General features: G+C 53.1%; 1 protein-coding gene across 7 annotated transcripts in view; it reads right to left on the bottom strand.

Moving 5' to 3' along the window:
- Window positions 1–781: 781 nt before the first annotated feature.
- ZBTB16 (zinc finger and BTB domain containing 16) overlaps window positions 782–24,772 on the bottom strand; it is a 55,172-nt gene continuing 31,181 nt past the window's right edge. For 6 of the 7 annotated variants that reach the window (XM_050983554.1, XM_050983553.1, XM_050983552.1 and 3 more), the window contains 4 exons: window positions 19,710–19,796; window positions 6,275–6,445; window positions 3,988–4,155; window positions 782–3,720 (listed from right to left, as the gene is read on the bottom strand). In XM_050983554.1, the coding sequence (XP_050839511.1) occupies window positions 3,491–3,720; window positions 3,988–4,155; window positions 6,275–6,445; window positions 19,710–19,796 (656 nt within the window). In that variant the 3' untranslated portion in view covers window positions 782–3,490. Of the gene's footprint in view, window positions 3,721–3,987; window positions 4,156–6,274; window positions 6,446–19,709; window positions 19,797–21,214; window positions 24,483–24,772 lie in introns of those variants that run through there. The other variant, XM_050983555.1, reaches the window with a different exon arrangement.

Genomic DNA, 24,772 nt, shown 5'->3' with positions numbered 1-24,772 from the left:
ACAGCAGGACCACCTCTGCTTGCCCTAACCTGGACCAAAGTTCCTCACCACTTGCCCAAAGCCTTCCTGAGAGGCTGTGCTGGGGGCACTGGGGGAGGCAGGAGCACCATCAGGACCTTGGAATGGACACGCAGCACCTCAAACCTGCTGGGAAATGCTGGGGCAGGACACTGGCACATGCCATCCATCCCTGGGAAAACTAAATGTTGCTCTGCCCTTGGTGACTCCAGCTGTGCTGTAAGAAATGTCTGACGGCATCACGAGGTGGCAGGCAGCGTCAGGCACAGGCAGGGCCGGGTGGTGCTGGCAGCGGGGCTGTGTGGTTTGCCACAGCACAAAAGGAGAGCAGGCGCTGCCGTTAATGTAGTCAGTAAATAAATAAAGGAGGGCTTAAGCTTAGTGTACAGCAATCAGTCGGGAACTACAGGATAATTAACGCAGCGGGGGGCCGGACGGCTCTGCAGGCAGGTTTAAATGAACGAGTTCACTTTCATTGAGGCAAACTTGCTCTGCTCCCTGGTGAGCCACATGGGCAGGCAGCAGCACAGGCAGAGTGCTGTGGATGCTCCCTGCCCATGGGGACACGGACACTCCAGGAGACCCCCCCTCCCACTGGGGTTGGTTTAGGGATAGGACCTCCTCAATTTCCCCCTCAGAGCAGGCACCCTCAAAGTCACCACTGTGGGTACCCCCACAGCTCACCCCAAGCTACTGCGATGCATTCTTCCTCCACCTCCGCCTATTCCTCCTCTTGATGGGCACAGGAATGGGAGACAGCAGGCTGAGACAACGGAATTAACTTTATTGGTTGTTCTTTTGTTTTCTAACTGCAGATTCAAGGTATACAACTGAACATTGCTATTTTCCTTATGAGACTTATAAATAAAAATACAAAAAATGTTCACTACAAAAAAATCTACCGTTAGTAGGATGTAAAAAATATTCTCTTTGCTATAGAAGGCACGAACTTCACTTAGTGACACATGGAGAGAAAAAAACCTGCAGCAGTATATTCTTCCTTTTTTTTTTTTTTTTTTTTTTGTCTTTTTTTTTTCCTCTGTCAGAAACACTGAAGTCTTACAAAGAAATGCATCTGAATCTACACAGGACGAAGGCAGATGCGGAGAGCTGCAACTAGGAGACACCACAACTGGTTTGTTTTTTTTTTCTTTTTCTTTATTTTTCAGGAAACTTTTAGCTAACGGCATCTGTGGCTAGAGGACAGAAAGAGGACTCGCAAGCAGAACCGCAGGGGAGCGAACGGTGAGACAGGAAAAGTCGTACAAAAAATAGGAGCCAATAGATACTCTGAGAAAACCAAAGGGGAACTTGGGCACCTTCTGCGCCCGGGCTCAGAGAGGTGCTGAGGTAGACGGAACGAGGACAGCGACGGACCCGAACCACGAGCGGCAACACAGAGCAACGGGACGGGCAGGCGGGCGCTCACGACACTGACAACAAGCCAGGGGAGAGGGAGCCCGGGACCACGGGGCCCCGTGCGGCGCTTGGTCCTCACTGCTATGATACACATATATATACTTACATATATATATATGGAGGGGTGGCAGGGGCTGCGCCACAGCCAACGGTGCGGGGACGCGCGCCCGGGATACAGCAGCATCGCTCCAATGCTGACCCCAACACTGTTGCAGTGGGGGCTGTGTCTCTGAGGGAGAGGGATGGTGGGATGGAAGGAGAGGTTAAAGCAAAAAAAAAAAAAGCCACATGAGCTCGGCCACGTGCTCCATGGCACCATGGCACCCGTGTCTGGCAGTGCCAGGACACCACGGGGACCTGCCGTGCACATGCCAGAAATTGCAGCAACTTTCTGTGTGAAAGAACTGTTTTCTTTTTTTTTAAATATTTTTTCTGTTTTTTTCTTAGGCACAACAATTAAACGAGCCGTTCTCCACAGTCACATCCCGGATTGTACAGCAGCGGTGTCCTCCCTGCGCAGAGCAGCAACGGTCCCACGCGCAGAGGCACGCGCATGTGCAAAGCCGGACTGGGGCGCGAGGGAGGGTGCTGCTCCCACAGCCCTACCCCTGCTTGGCACCAGGAGAGGTGGGAAGGGCACCCCAAAACCAGAGGGCCATCAGTGTCCCTCCAAACTCTATCCAGACACTGTTCCACCCCCCCAGCTCCTTTTCCCCCCTTTTCACCCAAACGCAGCAAAACGACAAAAAAAGAACTGTGGGATGGAACCACCAAGCCCGTGGCTGCGCAGGAGAAACACAACAAAAACGAACACAAGAGGTAGCTTCAGAACCAACACCCCCAGCCCCATGGGGCCGGGCAAAAAATACCAGTTTTGGTAAGGATAATGCACAACAGGAGGCTGGCAGGGACACCAGTGCCCCACCACCTCTCCACCACCAATGCTGGGCACATGTCTGGTGCACCCCAGCCATGCCACCCCCGTCCCTCCCAAATCAATAAAAGCTCATGAGGTCACAAAAAAATGAGGTAATTTCAAGTAAAATGTGCTAAATGCGGAAATATTCCAAAAGAAAGTTCAAAAAAACCCAAACAAAAAGCAAAAAAAGCGGCGAGCAAAGCCGCCTCCCACGGGGCACCCCTTACTTGTGGGCTCCTGCGGCTGAGGGCTGGGCAATAAACCCCACTCTTGGCACCTTCCAGGTGCCCCAGATAAGCAGAAGAAAAGAGGATCCCTGCATTCGGAGTGATGCCACATGCTAACAGCTCCAACACTGGCACTGACTGCATATCACCAAACCAACTGCATCTCCCCATGGGGGGCTTCACCCTTGCCCCAGGAAGGTAGGGAAGGAGGGAGAAATGCATAGAGAGGTCTTTGGTCATGGGGAGAGCAGCAGCATCATGTGCCCCTGAGCCCACCTGGACACCAGGCAACACCTCAAGGCAGCCTGGCTCACAGCTGGCTCCCTGTTCCAAACACCCTCCTCTGGCCAGGATGCCCCCAGGACACTCTTGCCAAAGCACTTGTGGCTCACTGGGAACTGTGCTCTCCTGCCTGCGATGCTGCAGCCTGGGAGCATGAGAACCTGCCAGAATGGGGCCCAAGCCCCACATGGGAGCTCAGGTCCTCTGCAGGGCATCCATGGCAGGGTCTATGCAGTGACAGAACACCAGGAATTAAAGCCTTCCCAGAGCACTAGATGTACACACACTTTCAGGGAAGCGCCTCTTTCCTACGTGGTCTTCCCAGCAGCACCAGTGGCCAATGCCAAGGGTGACAGAGGGCCTGGCTGGGGGCTGCAAAGGGTGAAATCTGCCCTGCAGCAAGGGTGAAAGGGCAGCAGGTGCACAAGCAGCTGGGACAGCAGTGTGGATAGGGCTGGAGAAGGGGCTGGTGCATCCCTCGGTCCGGCATGAGCTGCAGGATCCTTCTGGCAAGAAGAAACGAACGAGAACTGAAAATGAACAAGGCCATGGATGCTGCGGGTTTGGTGGGATTTTTTTGCCCAGTCATCTGCCACTTGGCCCTGCTGCCCCTCTGCCTCCTCCCTTAGACGTAGCAGAGGTAGAGATAGGTCTTCTCTATCCGCCAGTCAGTAGGGATCTCCTCTGGTTTGTGGCCCTTCATGTGCTTCTGCATGGCGGAGAGGCTGGGGCAGTACTCCAGGCAGATGGTGCACTGGTAAGGGGAAGCGCCATTGTGGGTCCGAAGGTGTTTGATCATGGCCGAGTAGTCCCGGGAGCGCTGGTGGCACAGCTTGCACTCGAAGGGCTTCTCACCTGTGGGATACAGGGTGTCAGTGGGGGCTCGGGGCCTCCAGGTGCTGATCAACTGCCCAGCATCAACGCTGCCACAGTGGGCACAGCCAATAACCAAGTAGTGAGCAGCAGAACCAATGTGACTATTGGTCCCTGATTACAATAGCTACACGCCAGCACATGGCGTGTTCGTTATCCCTGGCTGCACACCCTGGTCCACATGCCAGCCTTTCCGCCGGGGGACCAGTCTATCCTTGTCAGCCTCACCACAGACACCCCAGCATGTACCTGTGTGGACTCGGTAGTGGGTCTCCAGCTGGTGCTTGAGGCTGAACTTCTTGCCACAGCCGTTGCACTCATAGGGCTTCTCACCGGTGTGGATGCGCTTGTGGCCCTTCAGCGTGCTCTCGTCCCGGAAGCAGCTTCCGCAGAACTCGCACTCGTAGGGGTGGTCACCTGCAAGCACATGCCGGGGTCAGGGCTGTTGTGACTGCTGTGGCACTCCAAAACCAGCTCCCCAGCCTTTTTACCCCGGGCAGCCATCCTGGGGACAGAGCATCCCAGCCTCCCCAGCGCAGTGTGGTGCTCCCTTCATGCACAGACCTTCATGTACAGAGGAGATGCTCGGGTCTCCAGAGGGACTGGAGTGTGCTGCAACCCTCCCGCCACCAATTTCCAGGTTTTTCACCCAGCAGCACCAGCACAGACCCAGCCCTGGGCATCTCCCACACTCTAGACCAGGCGGCTGATAAATGAACTCTGGTTTGGCACCAAAGGCAGAATGATTTGAAGGAAAGGTGAGGGCTCCAGCTACTTATTTATTACAGCCGCGAAGGCAAGGACAATAAAGATAGATTGATCGTCCGAGACTTTGTTCATGAATATTTAAATATTACTGATTTGTCTTGTCACTGTAATTACAATTTCTCTGTGCCGCATATCCTACAAGCACAGTTTATGGTAAAGAATGGCGAACTGTATTTCACTTGTCCTGCTGCAGATGTGCGGAGCTGCCAAGCGTGTAATGTTCCCTGCATTTCATACATTTTCTTCAGCTGTGAAGGCTTAAGTCATCCACAATGACCTACGTTTTTTCATTATCCCCGTGTCAAACTGCACTCGTGCCTGGGCATAAATTGTCCTTCTCGTTATATACTCACATGCCTGTGCTTTCGCTTCCTCTTTAAAATGATATTTTACTCTCTCCCCATTTGCCGCAGCCCAGCTCTGCGGCCCCTTGCCCCTCCCGCAGCTGCTGCCTGGGCACCTGGGGGGGAGGAGGACGCTCAGGATGCAGCTTGGAGCCCCCCTCCAAAGGCAATGCAGGCTGTGCATGGGCGCTGTTGCTGACTTTCCCCTCCCCGTGCCCAGTTCCAAACTGCCACTTTGGCTTTTGATCCTACAGTCAAAGACAGCAATTTTTCAGCCAGAGGCAGCCAGCATTTCTACCCGCCCACTTTTCAGGGGAGCCTGAGCCCATGGAGCACCCTGGCCCTGGGACAAGAGGGATGCTGTCCTGCAGGACAGCACCACATGGCACAATTAAATGCTCCTAAAGCGCCGATGATCCCAGTGTTTTTTCACAGCCGGGAGCTACTAAAGCGGCAGAGGTTAGGGTGGGACACGCGCAGCCCGACCCGCAGCCCAGGTCACTGGATTACTGGCTATAAATAGCTCCAGCACTCAGCATTAACATGCTTATCATTGACACAGGATCCCCTTTTCCACATCGGGACCCCTAGCCCACGTGTGGGTCTGGCAGCTGCCAGCCACAGGCTGGACAGAGCAAACCTCTGTGACACTATCTGCACAATCCCCAGCAGACATCTTTACGTCCCTTTTGGAGATTGTGTGCGTGCCCCCTGCCTGACAAGAGAAAAAAACAGCATCCCTCCTCAGGATACATTTTGCTCCCTGTCAGCAACAGCAGTGGTCAAGGAGGGCACATGAGCCTCGCACTTGTGTGGGCAAAGGATGGGTGAGGAATGCTTCACCCAGGCAGCTGTGAAGATCTGTGGTACTGGCTGTGATCCTGCACGCTCCTGCTCATTCCCCAGGAATCAGCTCTTTCAGGGGTGTTTTGTGACTGGCCCTGAATGATGGTGCTGATGATGTGGCCAGGACCACGGAGCTGCCCAGGGATGCTGTCAGAGGAGCTGAGGACACGGCGCGGGCGCTTTGAGGACACAGCGTAAGGCGGCCAAGCCGGGCTCTCCCGCTCGGCAATCCTGCAGCCAAGCCCTGCCCCAGTGGGGCCACGGCAGCACCAGCTACACGTAGCGCAGGTCGCCCTAATCCCATTAGGGCCGAGCACCAGCTGATTATGTGCAGCTACCGCCGTAAGCTGATGAGGCGGATATGATCGCACACCCCTAAGAAGGTCACGTGCCACCTCAGACCAGATCAACTTATTACACACAGCTTGTTTTGTTCTGTTTTGTTTTTCAAATCCAAGCCACTTTGAGCATCTCCACGCTTTTTTAATACAAATCACCTCTCTTCCCCCTATTTCTTTTTCACACGTGGGGAAGGAGCATGTCCCAGCTGTCCCAGCCCCGAGTCCCCCCTTCCCTACCTGTGTGGGAGCGCAGGTGCCTCTTGAGCGCGGTGTGGCTGGGGAAGGTGCGGTTGCACTCGCTGCAGATGTAGCTGCGCACCCCAGCGTGCACCTCCATGTGCTGCTGCAGGGCGCTCTGCGTCTGGAACCGCTTGCCGCACAGCAGGCAGAAAACGGCCATGTCTGTACCTGTGCGAGAGGGAGAGACTGCTTAGGCACTGCCTGGCACCCCAGCCCCCATCCTCTCACCCCACTGTGCAGGGGTCCCCACTCCCACAGGGCAGCAGGGATGCTCGGGCAGCAGAAGGGACCCAAGAGCTGCAGGGCTTTGGGCATCATTGGGAGTCCCTGGCCACCCTGGCCCTGCTGACACTGGCCCTATGAGGGGAACAGCTAAAAAGGAGAAGTTGCTCCTATTGCACTGGAGGCAGCTGGGAGCCCTGGCGATGCCGAGAGATGCCCAAACACAAGGCAGCTGTTGGGTGATCACTGCATCCCCACACACCTCTGAGAGCTGCTGAGCTCAGACCTTGTGATGCCCAGGGAAAGGGGACCCCAAGAAGTGCCCCATGAAGCTGCCCTGGGGAGCAGGAGGCAGGATGTGAGAGGGAGACGTGCCCACCCCTTGAGCTGTGTGTGGCCCTGAGCCTCAAGGCAGATCCAAGCTCCATACCATCACTCTTGGGTACAAACCTGGCTGCAGCAACACCACAGGGGCAAAACCCCAACCCAGGTGCTTGTATCCTGTCCATAAACATCTCAGACCTCTAGCCATTAAACAGTTTGTTTTCGCTTATGCATAGCTGATTGTTCAGAACTGTGAGTCACTGCAAATTGTATTACACAGGGAGATTAAGCAAATAAATGCTCGCTTTTTGGAGACATTAAAATGTGAGGACTATGGAAATAAAATTAGCTAGAAAATTGTATTAGCAATTCATTAGCAGCACAAGATGTTCAAGGTAACCAACAAATCCATGCAGCCTTCAGGAAGAGCAGGGGCAGAGGGCTGCTTGCCATGCTGCCAAAACCAACCCCAGGTAGGCCACCAGGACCACAGCAGCATGGGGCAGGGACATGATGGGCAGTAGCAGGGTCAGTGCATGCAGGCAGGGGGCAGGGAAGGATGCTCCTGGGCAGACCCACACCTCCAGCTTGGGAGCCATGGGCACCGGGCATCCAGGAGAGCATCTCGGCTCACACGTCACCTGCTCTGGCATTGTGCCATCACCCACCCAGGTGTTGTGGCACACCGTGGTCAGGTCTGTCCTGCTGGGGTTTCAGAGGCTGCCTGGGGGGATGCTCAACCTCAGCCTTGCAATGGGCTACCCAAAAATGCTCTGAAATCTGAAAAAATCCCCAGTGACATGGGAATAAAAGCAGCAAGCGAGGTGGCCCCGCATGGGAGCTGCCTTTCTCCCTCTGCAGGGATTTATCCCGGGGGGTTGTGGGCTCATGTGCCCCCCATGCAGCTGCGGACAAAATGCTCCCAAGACAAAAAAAAAAAAAAAAAGCAAAAGCAGGCAGCCTCGAACGGGCAGTGCGAAGCAAATCCCAAGAGGTATGTGGCCCCGCGGCCCTCGGCGGCCCCGGCGGTGACAGCAGGACGGGTCAAAGGTCCCCGGGGCTGAGCCCCCAGCGCCGCGGCCAGCTGCGGAGCGGAGGCCCTGGCCGGCGGGACGCCGGCCCCGATAAATCTGCCGCCAGCAGCCCCCGCTGGGGCCGGGGACAATGGGCTCCCGTGGGGGCGGAGGGCAGGACAATGCCGCCGGGCCGGCGCGCGGGGCCGTAACAAATCCTCCCTGGCACCGTAGGGCCCTCATTTGTGAAACTAATTGGCCCCCGCTTGAAAAAAAAAAAAAAAAATAGGCTGACTCCAGCAGCCACAGTGATGGGGACGAGCTGCCTCGTGCACGCATGGGGGACGGGGCTGTTTGCTGGAGCTGGGCATCCCCCAGGTGCTGCTTCCTGAGACCTGCAAAAGGCTGTTTTTAATTTCTCCTTTTTATTTTTCTTCTGCAGGTAATGTATCAGTAAATAAACACCCCAGACTGGGAGGTCAGCGTGTACTGGCATGGCCTGTGAAGGCACACGTTTCCAGTTGTGCTCTGGGAGCAGAGCATCTGTGTGACACACAGGGTGATACCAGCTGGGCACGGAGGGGGAGGATGTGGGAGGTGGCCCCGGATCCCAGCACTGAGCCCAGCGGTGGGGCTTGCAGCACGGGGCTCAGGCAGCGCTTGTTCCCAGCCCTGAGGCTCTGCAGGTGACATTCTCCAGCAGCCAAGGGGCACGGCAGGCACCACGCCCGGGTCTGCTGGGTACCATCCCACTGCTGGCCTTCAAGTTTGGTTTTTTTTTAGGCTGCATGCCAACTATATCACACCTTTGGAGAAAGTATGGGAAGTGGGGAAAAAATGGCAAAACTCTTGAGAGGGTGCTACACTGGGTGACACAGGGCTCAGCCCTGTGTCCTGTTGTGAGTGCATCCCTGGGCTCCAGCCACAGAAGCCCTGAGCCAGCCCTCAGCCATTGGAAGAAAAATCACCCCGATAAAGAAATGCTACCGCCCCAAATCAGTGAGAGACGGATTTATTCATTTCCCTGACATTTTAATGGTTTCTCCCCTTTTTGCAGGAAGATGATTACAAATTAAGCAGCATTTAAACGCTTTTTACTGTCAACAATTAAAAGGGGTGAAGGCGGGCGAGCAATTCATTCCCCGGGAAACGCGCTGGCTCTCGGCGGGCGCCGACGGCCCTTCCCTCTACTGTACACAGCACAATGGCCCCGAGCACGCCATTAATTTTGCAGGACGTTCAAAAGCAAATTAAAATATAAAAAGCCCCTGGGCACAAAGATAGATACTGGGGGAGGGGGCAGCGTAGGTCAAGCTAGCAGAATTGAAGTCTTAGCAACTGGGAAGGTTTAGGCACAGCCCCGCATGCTGCGTTCAGCTGCCACCTTTGCCCACCATCCCCAATTTCTGTGTCCCTGCCAGACCCAGCGCTGCCAGACTAGCAGCTGAAAGCCACTAGTAGGGCAGCTGTTAGCACTGCCACAGGGTTCTGAGGTGGAAAATGGAGTGACTCGGGTGTTAGACACTCTCTTATAAGCCACATCTTAAGCCACACTCTCTTGTGTTGGCCACATCTTGCAGGGCCTTTTAAATACAACGTGGTCCCCAAACTGATTTTTAGTGAGGGGATGCTTGATGGAGGGAGGGAAAACCCTATGGCTGCAAGGCCGGAGATGCACATCCCTGTTCTCCAGCAGCTTGGTCCCAAAGCAGCGCAATCGCCAGGGACGTGATGACGAGCAGGAAGCGCCGTGTGACAGCGCGCCCCGTCCGAGCATCAGGGAGGGATGCTGCAGCGCCGCCCCCACCCGCCGCCTCTGCCAGAGCAGGAATCCAGCTAAAAACCGGCGTGGCGACGGCTGAGGGAGGCAGGGTAGGGTGGGTCTCCCTTGCACTGAGCCCTGGTGGAGTTTATGGATGCGGGAGGTGCACTGCAGGAGAAAGGCGACACGTCCCCTTTAAAAGGAAATATAATTTACAGTGTGCAGCCAGGCGGGCCATAGTTTCAATCTCGTTTACTATAGAGAAAACTCTGCTAGCTGTTCTCTATCCCACAAATCCGATTTAATCAGACAAGCCAGCCAGCGTGGCTTGAAGTAAAAACGGATAATTAGTAAACAGAGAGCTACTTCAGTGCTTCATTGGCATTCGAGCCGGGCTAGTGTGTCGCATTTAAAATGCAGTCTGATGAAGTTTACAAAATCAAACCATTTGTTACTCCTATTGAAGAGGCTTCAGGCCACTTGCAATTAAATTGGAATTAGTGCTTAGAATGAGATACAGCAAATTCATACTAAAAAGGGATCTGACTTTCAGACATTTGACTTCAAGTTTTTCCCCCCATGCTAGAGCACGTGTGCGTGTGCTGGCCTGCCGGCCCCCCAGAGCCCCTGGCAGCACTGCCAAGCCCAGACCAGCTGTGTGCTGGGGAATGGGGTGACTCGGGGATGCTGGGGCAGCACGGGAGGGGGGACAAAGGGAGTGGTGCCACTATGCAGGTGAAGCCATCTCCACTGAGCCCCAGCAGGGTGGCAGCACGGGGCTGGCAGTCGCCAGGCTTGCAGCACCAACATCGAGATGTGCAAACCAAACTGCCCCTCCCTGAGTCCTCTTCATAACGCTGCCATCTTTCCCTGCCTGCCCCCAGACCCATGCTATCAGACTTGAAAAATGAGCAGATCCATCCACTGTTGAAATAATCAGGAGCATGGAATGAAAGGCTGTGGAGGGGCACACTGGGAAGGCTCCGGCATTGTCACGGGCATGAGCATGCTCACACCAAAGGATGCTGACAGAGCCTGTTGCTGCCTCATGCACTCTAAAACCCCGGGACCCTTGGCTCAAGTCCTGATAATTCAGGATCTTCCACAAGGCTCCCTCCTTCACTCTTCATGTTTAACATTGTGTCTCACATGGTTCATGGGCCAGAGGTGACCTGACACTGCTGCTGTCCTTACAACAAAGGAGAGTGGCTCCAAAACATCCTGGCCATGCAAAGCAGGAGCCCAAATGCTGTTGGCACTCCTGAGATGAGATTTCAGGGACATTTGATGATTTTTGTTAACATGTCAAAGGCTCTCTACCAGCCTCTACTTCTCAGCCAACACTGCTGGCTGCTGCTGCAGGCCCAAGCTGCAGGAACAGCAGCACTGGAGAGGAAGGTACCATTGGCAATGGTGGCCAGAGAGTGGCAGAGAACCCTCCCTTTCAGCCCTGCCTACAGGAAGGTTGGGAGAGGCAACAGGCAGGTACAAAGGAGCCCTCCCTGAATGCTGCTGTTGGGACACAACACCTGCAGATGCCAGCCTGGATGTAGGGGTGTTGTGCAGAGCTGTGTCATGTGGTGCCCCCCACTCCAGTGTTATTGAGAGGTGATGGCATTCATTACTGTGCTGAGTCAAACAGCCCCTACAACCTTCAGGGTTCAGTGGAGAAAGGGGGAAAACCCCCATTAGATAAACACAGGAAATGTGTGCATTTTGTGCCAGAGTCACCAAATCATCCCAGTTTCAAAGGCTGCCTCTGGACTCCACAGCTTGGCTTCTGTGCTAATTAACATCTTTATGGAAGGCAACTTCTCCCAAGGGGGCATTTGTTTGATTATTATTATTTACTTAGAGATAGCACAGCTTTCTTCCCAACTTTAACTGACTACGCAAAATTAATTCTTAAAAAGCAGCTGACGCCGCCTGCTCTCCTGCCCCTGCTGGTTTTCCTCCTGGGCTGGATGTGGACACTGGCTGCAACAGGAGGGCAGGGCAAGCTTCTGGCACTGCCTGCTGCCTCCATGCCAGCTCACCCTTTTCCAAATGCTGAGGAAAACTCTGGCATTTCAGAGCAGTTGTACAACATTGACCTTGCAAGCACAGGAGATTAACAAACCCTCCAAAAGAAACGCCTCATTTTTCACTCCTGCAGTGATGCACAGGGCTGCTTCTCACCCAGCCACACTCCTGCTCTCCCCACTGCCCAAGGCAGGATGCACATGGAGGATGTATGGGATGCTCTTACCCACAGCAGCCTGGGCAATGCGTGTCAGGCCCTGAGCTGCAGCTCTGGCATGGGCAGCTCATGCCTGCTGGGGCTGATTTATTCCTGGGGCCATCTGGACCTGGGGGACAATGTGGTCCCGTATCCTCGTGAGCTGGCTCATTAGTCACAGCCTTGCAGCTTGACCTCTCTGTCTTCCTTTGAGTATGGTGGGACAAGAGCATCCCCTTCTTGCCTCCCTTTTGGTGGCGCGTTGCTCCCCCATGCCCAGTTGGTGGCACCTTGTGCCCTCCCCACCACCCTCCATCTCCTTCACTGTCACCATTGCCATCATCACCACCTTCCCTCACCGTGTTTCCTGTGATTGCTCAGGCAAAGTGATTATGAGGGCACGTGCAGGGAGGGAAGGAGCCAGGCGATGATTAGCGGCGGTGGCTTTATGGCAACAGGCACACAACTCATTCGTTTCATGTTTTGCAGAATATAAAAGCGCCGAAACATCTTAATTTTAAATTCTTATCATTGAATTTACTGCTTTTCTCTCGCAATGATTTGTGTTGCTTTTTAATTTTTACAGTCTCTACAGAAGCCAGATGCTACTGCCTAGGGCCAAAATAATAAAAACCCGCTGCAGTCGCGAGTTACAGAACAAAAAGGAAACGCGCGGCTGACAGAAGTTAATATCTCAATTTAACAGTGCTGCTCCGCTAATGATCCTTTGATATGTGTTTATTTAGAAAGGTCTGATCTTGACCTTGAAAGCAAACTAAACTGCAAAGTCTTTATGAGAGGAGAGAAAGACTTTATTTATAGACTGGCTTTGCGTCAATCACGGCGGCAGCTGGACCCGTGCTGGTGAAGCTCCGCGCTGCCTGTGGGCCCAAAAGGGAAATGTGCTTTTGGGAGGGTGTGGGATCAGCTGCCATGGGGGACTGCAACGTGTCCCCATCTCCAGGGCAGGGTGCTGAGCGCACCATGAGGTGCAATCCAAGGGATATGGGCAGCTCCAGGCCTATGAGGGATGCTCTTGGGAGACAGCACTGGTCCAGACACACCCCTGTCACCAGAACAAGCCACCCTGGAGCGTTGCATGCCTTCTTCCCCTTCTTCCAGCACTGGAAAGTGCTGCCTCTGCTCTCCAGTCTAGTCCCTGAATGGGGTCCCCAGGCTTGGAAGGAAAGGATGTGTTCAGCATCACCCCAGCCCACACAGAGCCTGAGCAGTGTTTCCTCCTCTTCCCAAAGAAACTGAGTGCTATGCAAACCTGGCAGAGCGAGTTTTTAAGGGCCAATCCTTTTTATTGCATTTCCACCTCCTGGCTGGGGGAGGTGGGAGGTTCCTGAGCTCTTAATGCTTCTAGCCTGGGATTGCACTGCGGACACTTCACACCTATGGAGCACTGTGCTCTTCAGCCCAATTTCCATTTTTTCAGGCCAAACAGTTGTTTGAAGCCATCTGCAGTCTCTAAAGCCTTCTGGCTGAAGGTGGAGGCACACCCTCCCAGCAAAGTGGTAACCCCAAAGCCTTTTTATTGTACTGAATATCTATCAAATTATATCAATACATATTAAACCCATTCAGGCAGACTCATGATCATCCTTGGCAAAAAACATCACTCAATTGTTCCAGCGCTAAAGGTACCAATGGAAAACTGCCCCCTTTCCTGGCAAAGGACATCACCTGGCCAAATGCAGTAATCTGGTATCTCAAAATCTATGTGCAACACCTCCCTTTTGTGCTGCTTTCCCCTAAGCTCACACCATTCTGGAGAATGCCAGATTCAACCTTGCTATTCCCAAGGAAGCTGTGCATTGGGACACCTCTGCCCTTCCTGAGCACCAGTTTATCTGGGGCAACCACCGGAAAATCATGGTGGCATTTTTTGGCCACTGCATCAGATGGGAAGCTGTCACACATACTTGTCATCACTGTACCAACTTCCCAGATTTCTTCTTCTCAGTTGGAAATTGGACTGAAATCAGCTGAATAAACAATCTGACTTTCTGCTGAAAACCCAGAGTATCTCCCCCACTGCTTCATAACTGTTGTTTAACTGATGTGCTAGAAAGTGCTCCAATTCCCAAAAAAGAGTTTTGGTGAGGAGACTGAGGGGTCTTTCCATGAGAGACCACTATCACCATCACCACTGCCATCATCCCACCTGGCAGAGAACACCACCTGCCCATTGCCACTCCGTTCCACTCGTGCATCTCTCCTGTTCAAGGTGTCACCATTCTGGCATCCTCCAGTCCCACGGAGCTGTCACGAAGCCCTGCTTCACACCCCAACCAACAAAATGACCTTTTTGGTGCTGAGGCAGCTGCCTGGCAGAGCCTGGCCAGTGGAGCAGCCAGCAGCCGTGAGGCACAAAGCTGGGACTCGCAGCATCTGCTTATTATTCCTGCACCCCCATCATTAAAAAAAGAGAAAAGATGAAAAGGCCCCATTGGCAAAGCTGGGGAGATGTGGAGCAGCACCGAGCGCAGCCTGGCCCCCAGTTGTTGGGGGTTTTTGTACAGCGGGGAGACGTGAATCCTGGGGGACAAAAGTAACTGCTAAGGTAAGTTAAACCTTGTCGAGATGAACTTTCCTGCTACTTTTAATTAAAAGTTCTTTGGAATTAAAAAGGACACTATTCAGGAAAGGCTGAAAAAAAAAATTCATTGACACCAGCCCGCCCCCCTCCCCTTTTTCCCAAGGAAAAGAAAAAGCTGTTTTTGTGTGTCTGCTCACCCAGCCCGCACTGTACAAAAGGAAGCGGATTTGCAGCAAGACACATGAGATGACCCCCTGACCCCGAGCCGCTGAAAAGTCCTCAATGGCATAAATACCAGATAATCAATCACATACCAGGAGGGCCGGTCCCCCTGCCCTCGCCCCCGCCGCCGGGTTTATGAGAGATGCACTGTAAACGGACACCGGCTCCTGACGGGAGGCCCCTCTCGGCATTCCTCTGCTGGACCAGGAGACCCCGGCCGCCTCTCAGACCGTGTTTCATCCCTCTTTTATAAAGCCCAGTATGGAAATGTTGAGCATCCTCAAGCTTGCCATAGCTGCTCCCTTGTGCTCCAGAGCAAAGGCGGACAGAGACATCTCTCTGTGCTCTGGAGAGATGGCCAAGCATCCTCTGTGCCACCACAGGCCAGCACATGGCCAGCGCTGAGTTGGGCATGCAGAAACCAGGGAGAAACCAGCCCCATTTACAAAAGGCTCTGCTTTAAGGGGGGCTGGCTTTGTGAAGCCTTCGTGGGTTCTAGCAGTGAGTACCATGTCATGCTGTGTTCCCCTATGGGGCTCTGACCAGCACCCTGAATGCCAGTAAAGGAAGGCTGCCAAGGCCCTCCAGTGCTCCAGGGCAACAATAGATGTTAAAGCTTTCAAGGGAGGGAGGGAAAAATACTTGCAGTGATACCGCACTGGTTTGGTTAAATGGGGAGCCACTTGGCAACTAAATTTGATAATGCTTTTGTCCATGGGTCAGAGGTTAAATATGTTCACACTAATCCCCTTCATCTAGAATTAAAGGACAAGAAAGATTTCTCCGTAGCTTAGTGAGAGGGCTTTTCTCATCGTGCTTTAAATAGTATTTGCACAGGAAAATTAAAGGCAGACCATTGGCCCCGATGCCATCGGGGCTGCACGGCTCCGCCACACTCCCACCTCCTTGCTCCTTTTGGTGAATCTACCAGCTTGCACAATGCCTGACCTCATCACATTTCCCCATGTGTGCACCAAGGAGCACAGGGAATTCTTGCTGCCATTTGCTGTCAAAGTGGCAGAAGCAGCCGTGGTTTGGGAGGCAGGGAGATTCCCGCCTGCAGGAATGCGCGCCAGGACTCAGATTTCAAGTGCTGTCACAGGACATTACTGTCAGACAAAGGGGCTCTGTGCTGCGCCCCTAGGACCCACTGCCCCCAGACCCTCAGAGAGCTGGGGCTGGCACCTGAGCGTCCAGAATCCACTCTTGCACCAAGAGCAAACGTGCGAAGCATTGACTCCATGGCACGCAGCATCGCCGGGCGCCCTCCCCCCGCCGGGACCGTGCGGACCAGGCGAGCACGGGAGGGATAATTACCTCTAACCGTACTTAATGCTACAGTGCATTATCTCTAGCCATGGAGAAAAGCACGATCCAGAGGTATTTCCCCCCAAAGTCGCATTGGGCTGCTCTCAGAAAACCCTCCTGAGTCCTGTGAAATGGTAATAGAAAGTCACAGGCAGCCCAGGAAGATGTCAGGTTGGTTTTGGTAAGGAAGTGTGCCAGCCGCTTGTGCTGGCTGCTGGTGCCAGGCATTGCTTTGATCAAACTGTGGAAGAGGATGCAGCAGGACAAGCCACAAACAGTATCTCCTAAATCTGCTGCAGGAGCAGGGACATTTCAGATGGCTTTGGTGACCAGTGGCACCACTGAGATAAGCCCAAGTCACTGGCAGAGTCATGCCAGCATCCCAGTGAAGCGCTGCCCTGACCATTAATCATGGTGCCGCACCGAGTGTGAGGCAAACAAAATTTGTTTTTCAGTGTGATTTATAGCTCACATCACCAAACTCACGTGTTATTTTCCACTTGCTCAAAATCTGCCATTTCCACACTGGAAGAAGCAGTGTACCATACATCTGCAGCATCACTGCACGGTTTTGGGTTGGAACCACTTTGAGGCAGAGAAAGCAAAGTAAATGTGAGGAGATAAGACAAATATGTAATAATTTTGACTTGGTGTACATTTGCCAAGAACAGGGGTGGTGCGTGCCCGTGTGACAGTGCAGCTCCGGTGCAATGCCCCCTCCACCTCCTCCAGGCTCCCACGCATTCCTTGGCAAACACAAGCCAGCAATGGGGTTGCTGGGATGCTCTTCTATGGAAAAACACTGAGAGCTCTGGCATATAACACAAAAAGAATTTAAAAATTTTTAAAAATCCCCGTGCTGTCGTTGAGCAACACTTGCCATGGGAGCCAGCGCGGGGGCATCCTGCCACCTCTGCTCCCGGGTTCCTGCTTTCACGCGCCAGATCTTTCTCCCTTTGTACCTCCGCTTATACTGCACGACTGTTTTGAATCTCTAAAATAATGTGACAAGTTAATGATGGCACAATTATCTAAATGTTTAACAGACATGTTATCTAAGTGAATCGGATTGAGATTCCATCCCGCTGACAATAAACATCAATGGGAGAGCAGAAAGTGATAGGCAAATTATCGCCAACCCTGCAATTTCAATGCTATTAAATTTGGAGGAATAACAGCCCTGAGGCCTGTAAACTCCGAATAAAATAGACCCTTGTGTTTGGCCAACTATTAAATCAAAATGCTACCAACATCCCAGAAAAAGAAAAAACCAGGGGGGAAGAAAAGGGGGGAAGATATAGAGCTTTTCAATTTTCAGTTACATGTTGGTTTTATTAATTCTTTTCTGCTACCAGTGACTCAGGGCAGAGGATATGAGGGATATGAGGGATGAGAGGATGGGATGTAGGAAGGGAATGCCCCCAGGGATGCGGGCAAGGGAGACTGAAGGGTCCCGCCCCATCCTTGGTGGTGCAGCCAGGGGCACGCCAACCCCACAAATAAAAAAATCCAACTACTTGCTGAAGCAAACATGCTCTATAGTGGGTGTCACTCATGCCCACGTGAAACTGGGTCAGGAGTAAATCTGTGCTGCCCCGCTGACTGACACCGGCTGCCGTGTGCTAACTGCCTTGGCACATGGGAGGAAACTCGAGACGAGTCACCTCTGATATTTATAAACGTCGGCACGAGCCCAAAGCCCGTTAGCACCAGCACCGCTCGTGTGCACATCCTGACTCCCAGCGGTGCTGCCTGGGGCTACTCAGGCTGCCATCTCAATGCGTTCTGTTTTTTCCTCTACATTTGAGGAGAAGGGTAAGGAATTTTCCATGCTCTCTTCCCCAGCACCAAGCCTGTGCTTCTGGAAGATGAGCCAAAACAGTTGCTGCTTTTCCTATTGCAGCGGGACAGGGGCCAAGGACAGTGCACACCCAGAGAGGGCGTCTCGGCCCCGTGTCTGTGGGGCTGCACACAGCCCTGCCAGCGCTGTGCTTACAAGCAGGAACTATTTTTTTTATTTATTCTTGTTTTTTGCCTTGCCCCAGGAAGTGGGGTGTTAGTTTCTGCTGTGGAGACGAGCAGTGCTTGATGCAGCAATGTACAACAGCCTGGCTTTGTGTTACCATCACTCAAAGCAGCAGGGAGGGCAGTGGGGAAAAGAACATAAAGGGGGTCCTGGGTGCTGAGAGTCCACCTGAGAAATAGCCCCATGTGCTGAAAGAAAACCCTGAGAACCCTTCATCTCCTGCACAAAGCTCCACAGCTGCAGGTCATGTGGGGAAGCAGTGACTCTTGTGGAGAGGTCGCACATCTCCCCTGAACACAGTGGGTAGTGTGGGTGGATTTGTTGGCCTGTACCCTGCTCAGCTTTTGATGCCATCCCTGAAGGTCTCCACCTGCCTCTCTACCAGAAAGGGTTATGCATTTCTTTCACCTGGAAAGCTGGAAGGTCTTTTGCCAGCCAACCTGCAGCTAAGGGCAAAGGAATGATGTCCAAAACAAACCCGTTCTGGAAGATGCTATTATTTGGGAAGGGAGTTAATTATAGCAAGGCAGGGGAGGGATGCTTTCCATGCCAGCAGAAGAGAGGAAACCATTTTGGCTGCCCTGGCCACTCTGCCTCTCTCTGCCATGTTTACAGCTGGAGGCAGTGCTGACAAGCTCCCCCTGGGTCACCATGTCCCCTGCTCTGGTTGCCCATTGCCCTTTGAGCTTTGGCACAGTCCAGCCCCAAGGATTCACCAGCCAAAGGGGGTTTAATCCCTACAGGAATGTCAGGGTTGTTAGCCAAACTGTTCTGCATCTGCAGGATGGTTTGGAGTGCAGGCATCATTGAGCTCTGTGTCTGGGCTCCCACTTGTCACCCCAGGATGCTCAACGGGTCTGGGAAATAGAAGGAAAGGGGGAACTAGCTGCAACTTGCCTGGCCACTCTGAACCCCCTGCCTGGGCTTGGGTTGTTTAGCCCTGTGCAGCCAGTCCCTCACTGTGCTGGCTCCCCTCCACAGCCCTTCTCCTCAGCCTACAGCATAGAGGGCTTCAAAACAGACCTGGAATGGCAAAACCCAGCCTCCAGCTGTAGGGGCACGGACAGAGAGGGCAAGTACTTTAAGATTTATGGACTGGTGTTTGGCCAGCACAGCTCCATGACCGGGTGACAGCCGGTGACACAGCACTTTGCATCCATCCTCACACCCCCAGCGTGAAGTCAGGTGGGTTCTCTGTGCCAGCCCTGAGCACAAACTCACTGCCAGTGGCATTTGTATCAGGGCTTTCAGCACTGAAAGATGAACCTGTGCTCAGTTAAACCGCTCCTGATATAGCACAGGAGGAGCAGGCGCTCTGTCCTGCTCCAGTCTAGACTTGGAGGGTGAAGGGCTCCACCTGGGTCTGCCTGTCTGTGAATTCCCCCAGGCAAATCTTTCCCAAGCAGGGCAGCTTTTGCAAGAGGCTGAAGAGATCCTTGTGTTCCTGATGGTGCCATCACTGAAGGGCTGGGAAGTGCCAGAGCAGAAACATGGCAGAAACCAACTTCTGGGAGGTGTCTGGACAGGGACAAGCTTTGCTTGCAAAGGGGACAAATGACCTCACATTTGTTCTGCCATTGTTTCCCATGTTAATGCTGAGCAGTGGTGTAACAGCACTGCACCAACTGGTGCCCCAATCTGTGCTTTAGTGTAAGAGGAACTGGGGCTGCCAGGGCAGCACAGAGGCAGGAACTGCAGAAGGTCCAGCTCTCTGTTGGGCAAAGGGTGACAAAGGCAGCCCAAATGTTAAAACCTGCACCTAACTGAAGGGTGGAAGGGGAGGGCCACGTACCGGTGTGCGTCTGCCGGTGCGTCTCCAGGGCGTCTTCCTTGGAGAACTGGGCGCCGCACTGATCGCAGACCAGGGCCTTGGCACCCGCTGGGGAGAGAAAAGGGAGAGCAGGGTTATTCCAGGGACAGAAGGACACCTGCACACTGCTGCTGCCATTAACACTCCAGGACCAGTGCCATGGAGGGGTCTCATGTTTAATATCCCCTGTGCAGCCAGCAAAAGCAGTGCCTCATTCAGCCCTGTGCTCCTGTTCCTTGCACATCACAGTAAAATACAGAGCTACTGTCCAGGAAAAGATTATTATTATTTTTTAAAATCATTACATATCAATGCATTTCATTAGCACTGTAACTTATCCAATTGCAATTGGTTTCCTGTCCCTTCCCATCATGGCTGGTGCTGCTGGTACCCAAGATTGCACCTGATGAAGGATGTGGCTGGAATGCAACAACTGAGCAGGAAGCTCAGAGGCATCTCCGACTATTGGAAAGAGATGTGGGATTTGGGGCAATTCTTAGAAAATTACTGTCAATGTGCTGCTGGTTTGGGAGACAAAAAACCCAGGATGCCCAGCAGCAGATAAGTAACTTGTAGATGAAACCAGATTAATGACACACCATATCCAACAGCATTGCGGGACAAAGCCACGGCCCCATTTCAAGGTTTGATTCATCTGTTGTGTGGAGCTGAATGCTGCAGAGCAGGACTCAAGGTGGGGGCACTGCCTTGCAGAATGCTGTGCTGCCCATTTTCAGGGGCCCACACTGCCTCTCCGCTCTCCTTCCTAACCCACCGAGTCCTCCATCCCACAGTCAGGGTGGGATCTGGGGAAAGGTGGGCAGAGAAGGCGACAGAGAGAGAGAGAGGTATCACAAGATGCATTGAAAAGAGAATTCCTTTGCCTTTAAATTGTCTCAGTAACGGCTGGCTCGCAGGCAGAAATATTTGGCAGCGGCGAAATTAAAAGTGATAAATTTTCTCGCCAAGAGCTGATCGATAATAGAGGTCTCATCTGTTAATCAATATGACAGTCTGCCTGTTTACTGTGCATATGTTGTTCCCCGCCGCCCTCACTGTGATGTCAAGTTTGCATTCAAAACAACCCGAGTGCACCTGGGCCGCTGGCGGCTCCAAAGGGGCAAACCCACCCAAACTTTGGGGTGCTCCAGGGTGGCTCCCTCGCACCTGACACCGGACAGGGGACCACGCCATCAGGGATGTGGGCACTGGGACGCGGGTGCTGCCAGAGGTGCTCTCTCCAGGCACAGCAGGGAGAGGAAGAGCGAGTCCATGAAGGTGCGGGATGGGGAGAAGCGAGGGGCCGGATCGATAGGGCAGCAGCCGGGCCGCCCTCCGCCCGGCACACGGCGCGGGCAGCGCGCAGCCGGCAGTTGCCAAGGCAATCGCTCTCCATCGCCACTTAAAGCTCCGCCGGCCCCAGCGCAGAGATCCACGAGGATATGGCAACCCATGATCCGTGAGGATGCAACAACTGCGGCAGCAACAGGTTCTCCCCGGGCAGGGCGGCTGCTGGTGCGTGCCCCTCCCGGCGGCTGTGCCCCGGCACTCCGGGCATTCTGTGCTTGGAGGGGCTTGCTGCACCAGCAGGCTGACAGAGCACGGTCCTGCTAAACGCGGGGCTTGCTTTTACTGTCCCATTTCCACATGGGATTAGCGGGGAGGAGAGACGTGCCAGTGCCCTCCGCAAGCCGTGGCCAGAGGGGCCGCAGAGACGCGGGGCGGCACAGCCAGCGAGGCAAAGGCAGCCAGCATCTGGCTGGGGGGCGGGCGGAGGGGGGGAGGAAAAATTCCTGGCGAGGCGAAAATAAACAGGGCGAACGCAGGGAGGAGCCGGGCGCACTGGCTTACATAAGGAAGCACAGTGTGTACCAAAACAGCGGACCCAAAAAAAGCCGGAGCTGTCAGAACAATGAGTACAGACGCGGGGCATTTACAGCAGGCGCTGCCGTACAGTTTTATTTACAGTACCTCTTATCAGCGCGGGAACAGCACGCCGCCTGCCAATTTCCAAAGGCCAGGACTGCGTGTTCTTTCCCTCAAGTAGATGTGTACTCCAGGCGGGGGGAGGTTGGTTTTTTTTTTTTTCCCTCCCTTTTTTTTTTTTTTTTTCTTTTCTCATCAGCAAAACAAAAAACTGATACGGAGCCAGAATTCCTGTAATGTACACACGCCGGCGGGGAGAGGGAGGAGGAGGAGGGCGGCGATTGAATATGTAAATAGTTCAAGGTTAATTTTACTATGTGAGTCACTGGGAAAATGTCATCCAACATCTGAGCTTATTATAACAGGGCTCAGAAAAAAACCACCAGGGCTTGCTGTTTGTTATGAAAGGGAGCAGGACACATTGGAGAGCGGAGCTCATGGCAGCGCTCTCTTCTCCCCCCCCTTGCCTTTCTCCCTGCTTTAAGCAGAAACCATCAGCGCAGGTTTGGGCAGGGTATATTTAGCCAGCGCCTCGTATCGCCTACAACACACAGATATCTCCAGATGATCTTATCGATGGGCTGGGACAGGACTCCGCGTGCTGCCAAGTATCGGCCGTGTTTCGGCGCGAGCCTTGCTGCTGGCACCAGCCCCCTACCGTACATTTATACCTGCACAAGCAAATTTATAGCCCCTGCCTAATAAAGGTCGCTGGTGCAAACGGGTGAGGAGCTGCTGCCTGCTCCATCCTGCGCAGTCACTGCTGCCCCAAGCAAGGCTGGAGCTGCCCAGATCGGCAGTGCCGCCAAAGCCACAAGGAGGGGCAGAACTCAGGTTGGACTTCATGATCTGGGAGGTCTTTTTGAACCTCTATTATTTAATTTCCCTTCCAAGAAATGTGAGGGAGCAGGCTGCCGGGCTGCATGGTGGCTCTCAGCAGCGGGATGCCTCATGGATCACGGCGTGGGCAGGGGCTGCAGCTCCCTCCCAACCAGCCAGGCTGAGCTCGGTGGGTTGGATGACAGAGCTCATCTCGTTTCAGCCACCATCATCCCAACAGTCCCTCCCAATGCCCATCATTTAATTACTTTATTGGGGAGGAGAAACTTCCATGGGGCTATGGAAGAGGCCCACTGAACTCCAGCTCAGGAAAAGAGAAGGAATAAAGGAAAAAGAGAGACTGCCAGCATCCTCTCTGGAGGAGGAAGAAGCAGGCTAAGGGAGGAGGAAGATGGGAAATTGGTGAGGAGAGTGGTGGGGGAGGATCCAGCCTTCCCCACTGCTGTTTTGGCACAATGGCCCCATCAGTAGAATGTGACATCCCCTCCCTCAGCAGAAGCAAATAATAAAAATTTGGGATTGTATATTATTAACAGGCTGTAATTGGTGAGAAGATGGAGATGTGAGGGGGGAAATATGGATTAAAAAAAAATCAGCAAGAAAATTTATGCACTGCCGTTGCTTTACTACCTAATTAATTCAGTAATTTCAAAAACAATTTTATTTATGTTCCGTTTACCACATCAGAAGTGCAAAGAAAAAAGCACCAAACCACAGTGATGCTAAAATAATACCTCAAGGCATCTATTTTTAATCAGTGAAAAAAAAGGGAAAAAAAAAGAAGAGCCAGCCCGGCTTCTATACAATCTCTGCTGGGCAGACCACCAACTCGGGGAGCGCAGCAGCCGAGCCCTCTGCGAGTGCCTTCCTGGCTGCCGAAAACAGAGCTTGTCAAAAAAAAAAAAAACAAATCCATAATGGCCTGAGGCTCCTCTCCAATCTATTTTCTGCTCAGCTGGTTTTAAATGAAGTTATTATGAGTCATTAAAACACCCGCAAGCCTGTGGAAGTCAGCCAATTACAATTTTAAATTTAGCCTGTTCTCTATCCCATTCTCTTGTTTTCTTCTTATGCCCACATCAAGCCGCTTTTGGATTTTTATTATTGCCATTATTATTATTATTATTATTTTTATTATTATTATTATCGTTATTATTATTTCCCTTCTCCCCTGTTTCACCCAAGTGGAAGAGACTAGTCATGAAAATCTCTGTGCTAAAAAAATACTGTAGAGAAACCCAAGAAAGGCTTAAAAAAGACAGAGCTGCAGAGCAGGCCTGGAGAGTCAGCCTCAGCTCCCGCTTCCCAAAGTGCCACAGAGAGGTAATAACTAATATCAGAAAAAGTGAGGTGTGGGCATTACAGAGTGAGGAGGGACCTTGAGCTGGAGTGCCAGAAACTCGTCTGAGAAGGATGCTGTGGCAGCATCTCACGGGCTGCCCTGGAGAGCCTTGGGAAAGCACCTGGAGTGATGGAGCAGGGGCTTGGGGGTGGGTGAGGTGATGGTCAGCGGCAACACCATCACCCAGCCTTGGTCAGGCAGTGCCACCAACGCCTGCACCTCACAGGGACTGGTGGAGGAGGGAGTACTTTCATTTTAAAAATAATAATTAAAATTATTAATTATAAGAATTGACTTGGGGTCCCAAACTGGAAGGTTTTTACGCAACCCCCTTTCCTGCTGCCCCTGCCAGTGCCACTCTTTCCAGCAGCATCCTCTCCACAGGGAAAAAATTACAGACCCCATCCCTGGCAGCCCCGCACGGCGAGCGAGCACGGCGCGTACTGCACAGCCCATAAAACTCCAAACAGCCTCCAGACACTCCTGCAATCGTCCTCCATCAAAACACTTTGTCTTGCATACAGAAATGCGGCGGGGCGCCGCGCGGAATACCAAATCAGCCCGTGACGGTGCGGGGAGGCGGCTCCTTGGCAACCGGGGGGGCTTCGCCACCGCCGCCGCTCGACAGGAAACAAAATCTGTCAAGCCTGTTGGGCAAATGATAAACATTAGCGGTATTAAAAACAACACAAAAGCTGCGTAAATGGCTGGTGAGCGTGTGGGGAGGGGTGGGCAGGGACGGGAGGGCTCCTGCCCCATTTGCCTCCCAGCCCAAGCGAGGGGGGTCTCCAGCACCACCACCTTGGGGGAAGTTTGGGAAGTTTCCCCCCTCCAGCAGAAAGCAGGTGGGCAGTGATGGCCAGGGGCACCGTGAGGGAACAAGACGGATGGATGGATGGATGGATGGATGGATGGATGGATGGATGGATGGATGGAT

This window comes from Serinus canaria, chromosome 24 (genome assembly GCF_022539315.1).
Source record: "Serinus canaria isolate serCan28SL12 chromosome 24, serCan2020, whole genome shotgun sequence".
Lineage (NCBI taxonomy): Eukaryota > Metazoa > Chordata > Aves > Passeriformes > Fringillidae > Serinus > Serinus canaria.
Note: the sequence above shows the minus strand (reverse complement) of the source record. Positions and strands in the feature narration are given on the sequence as shown.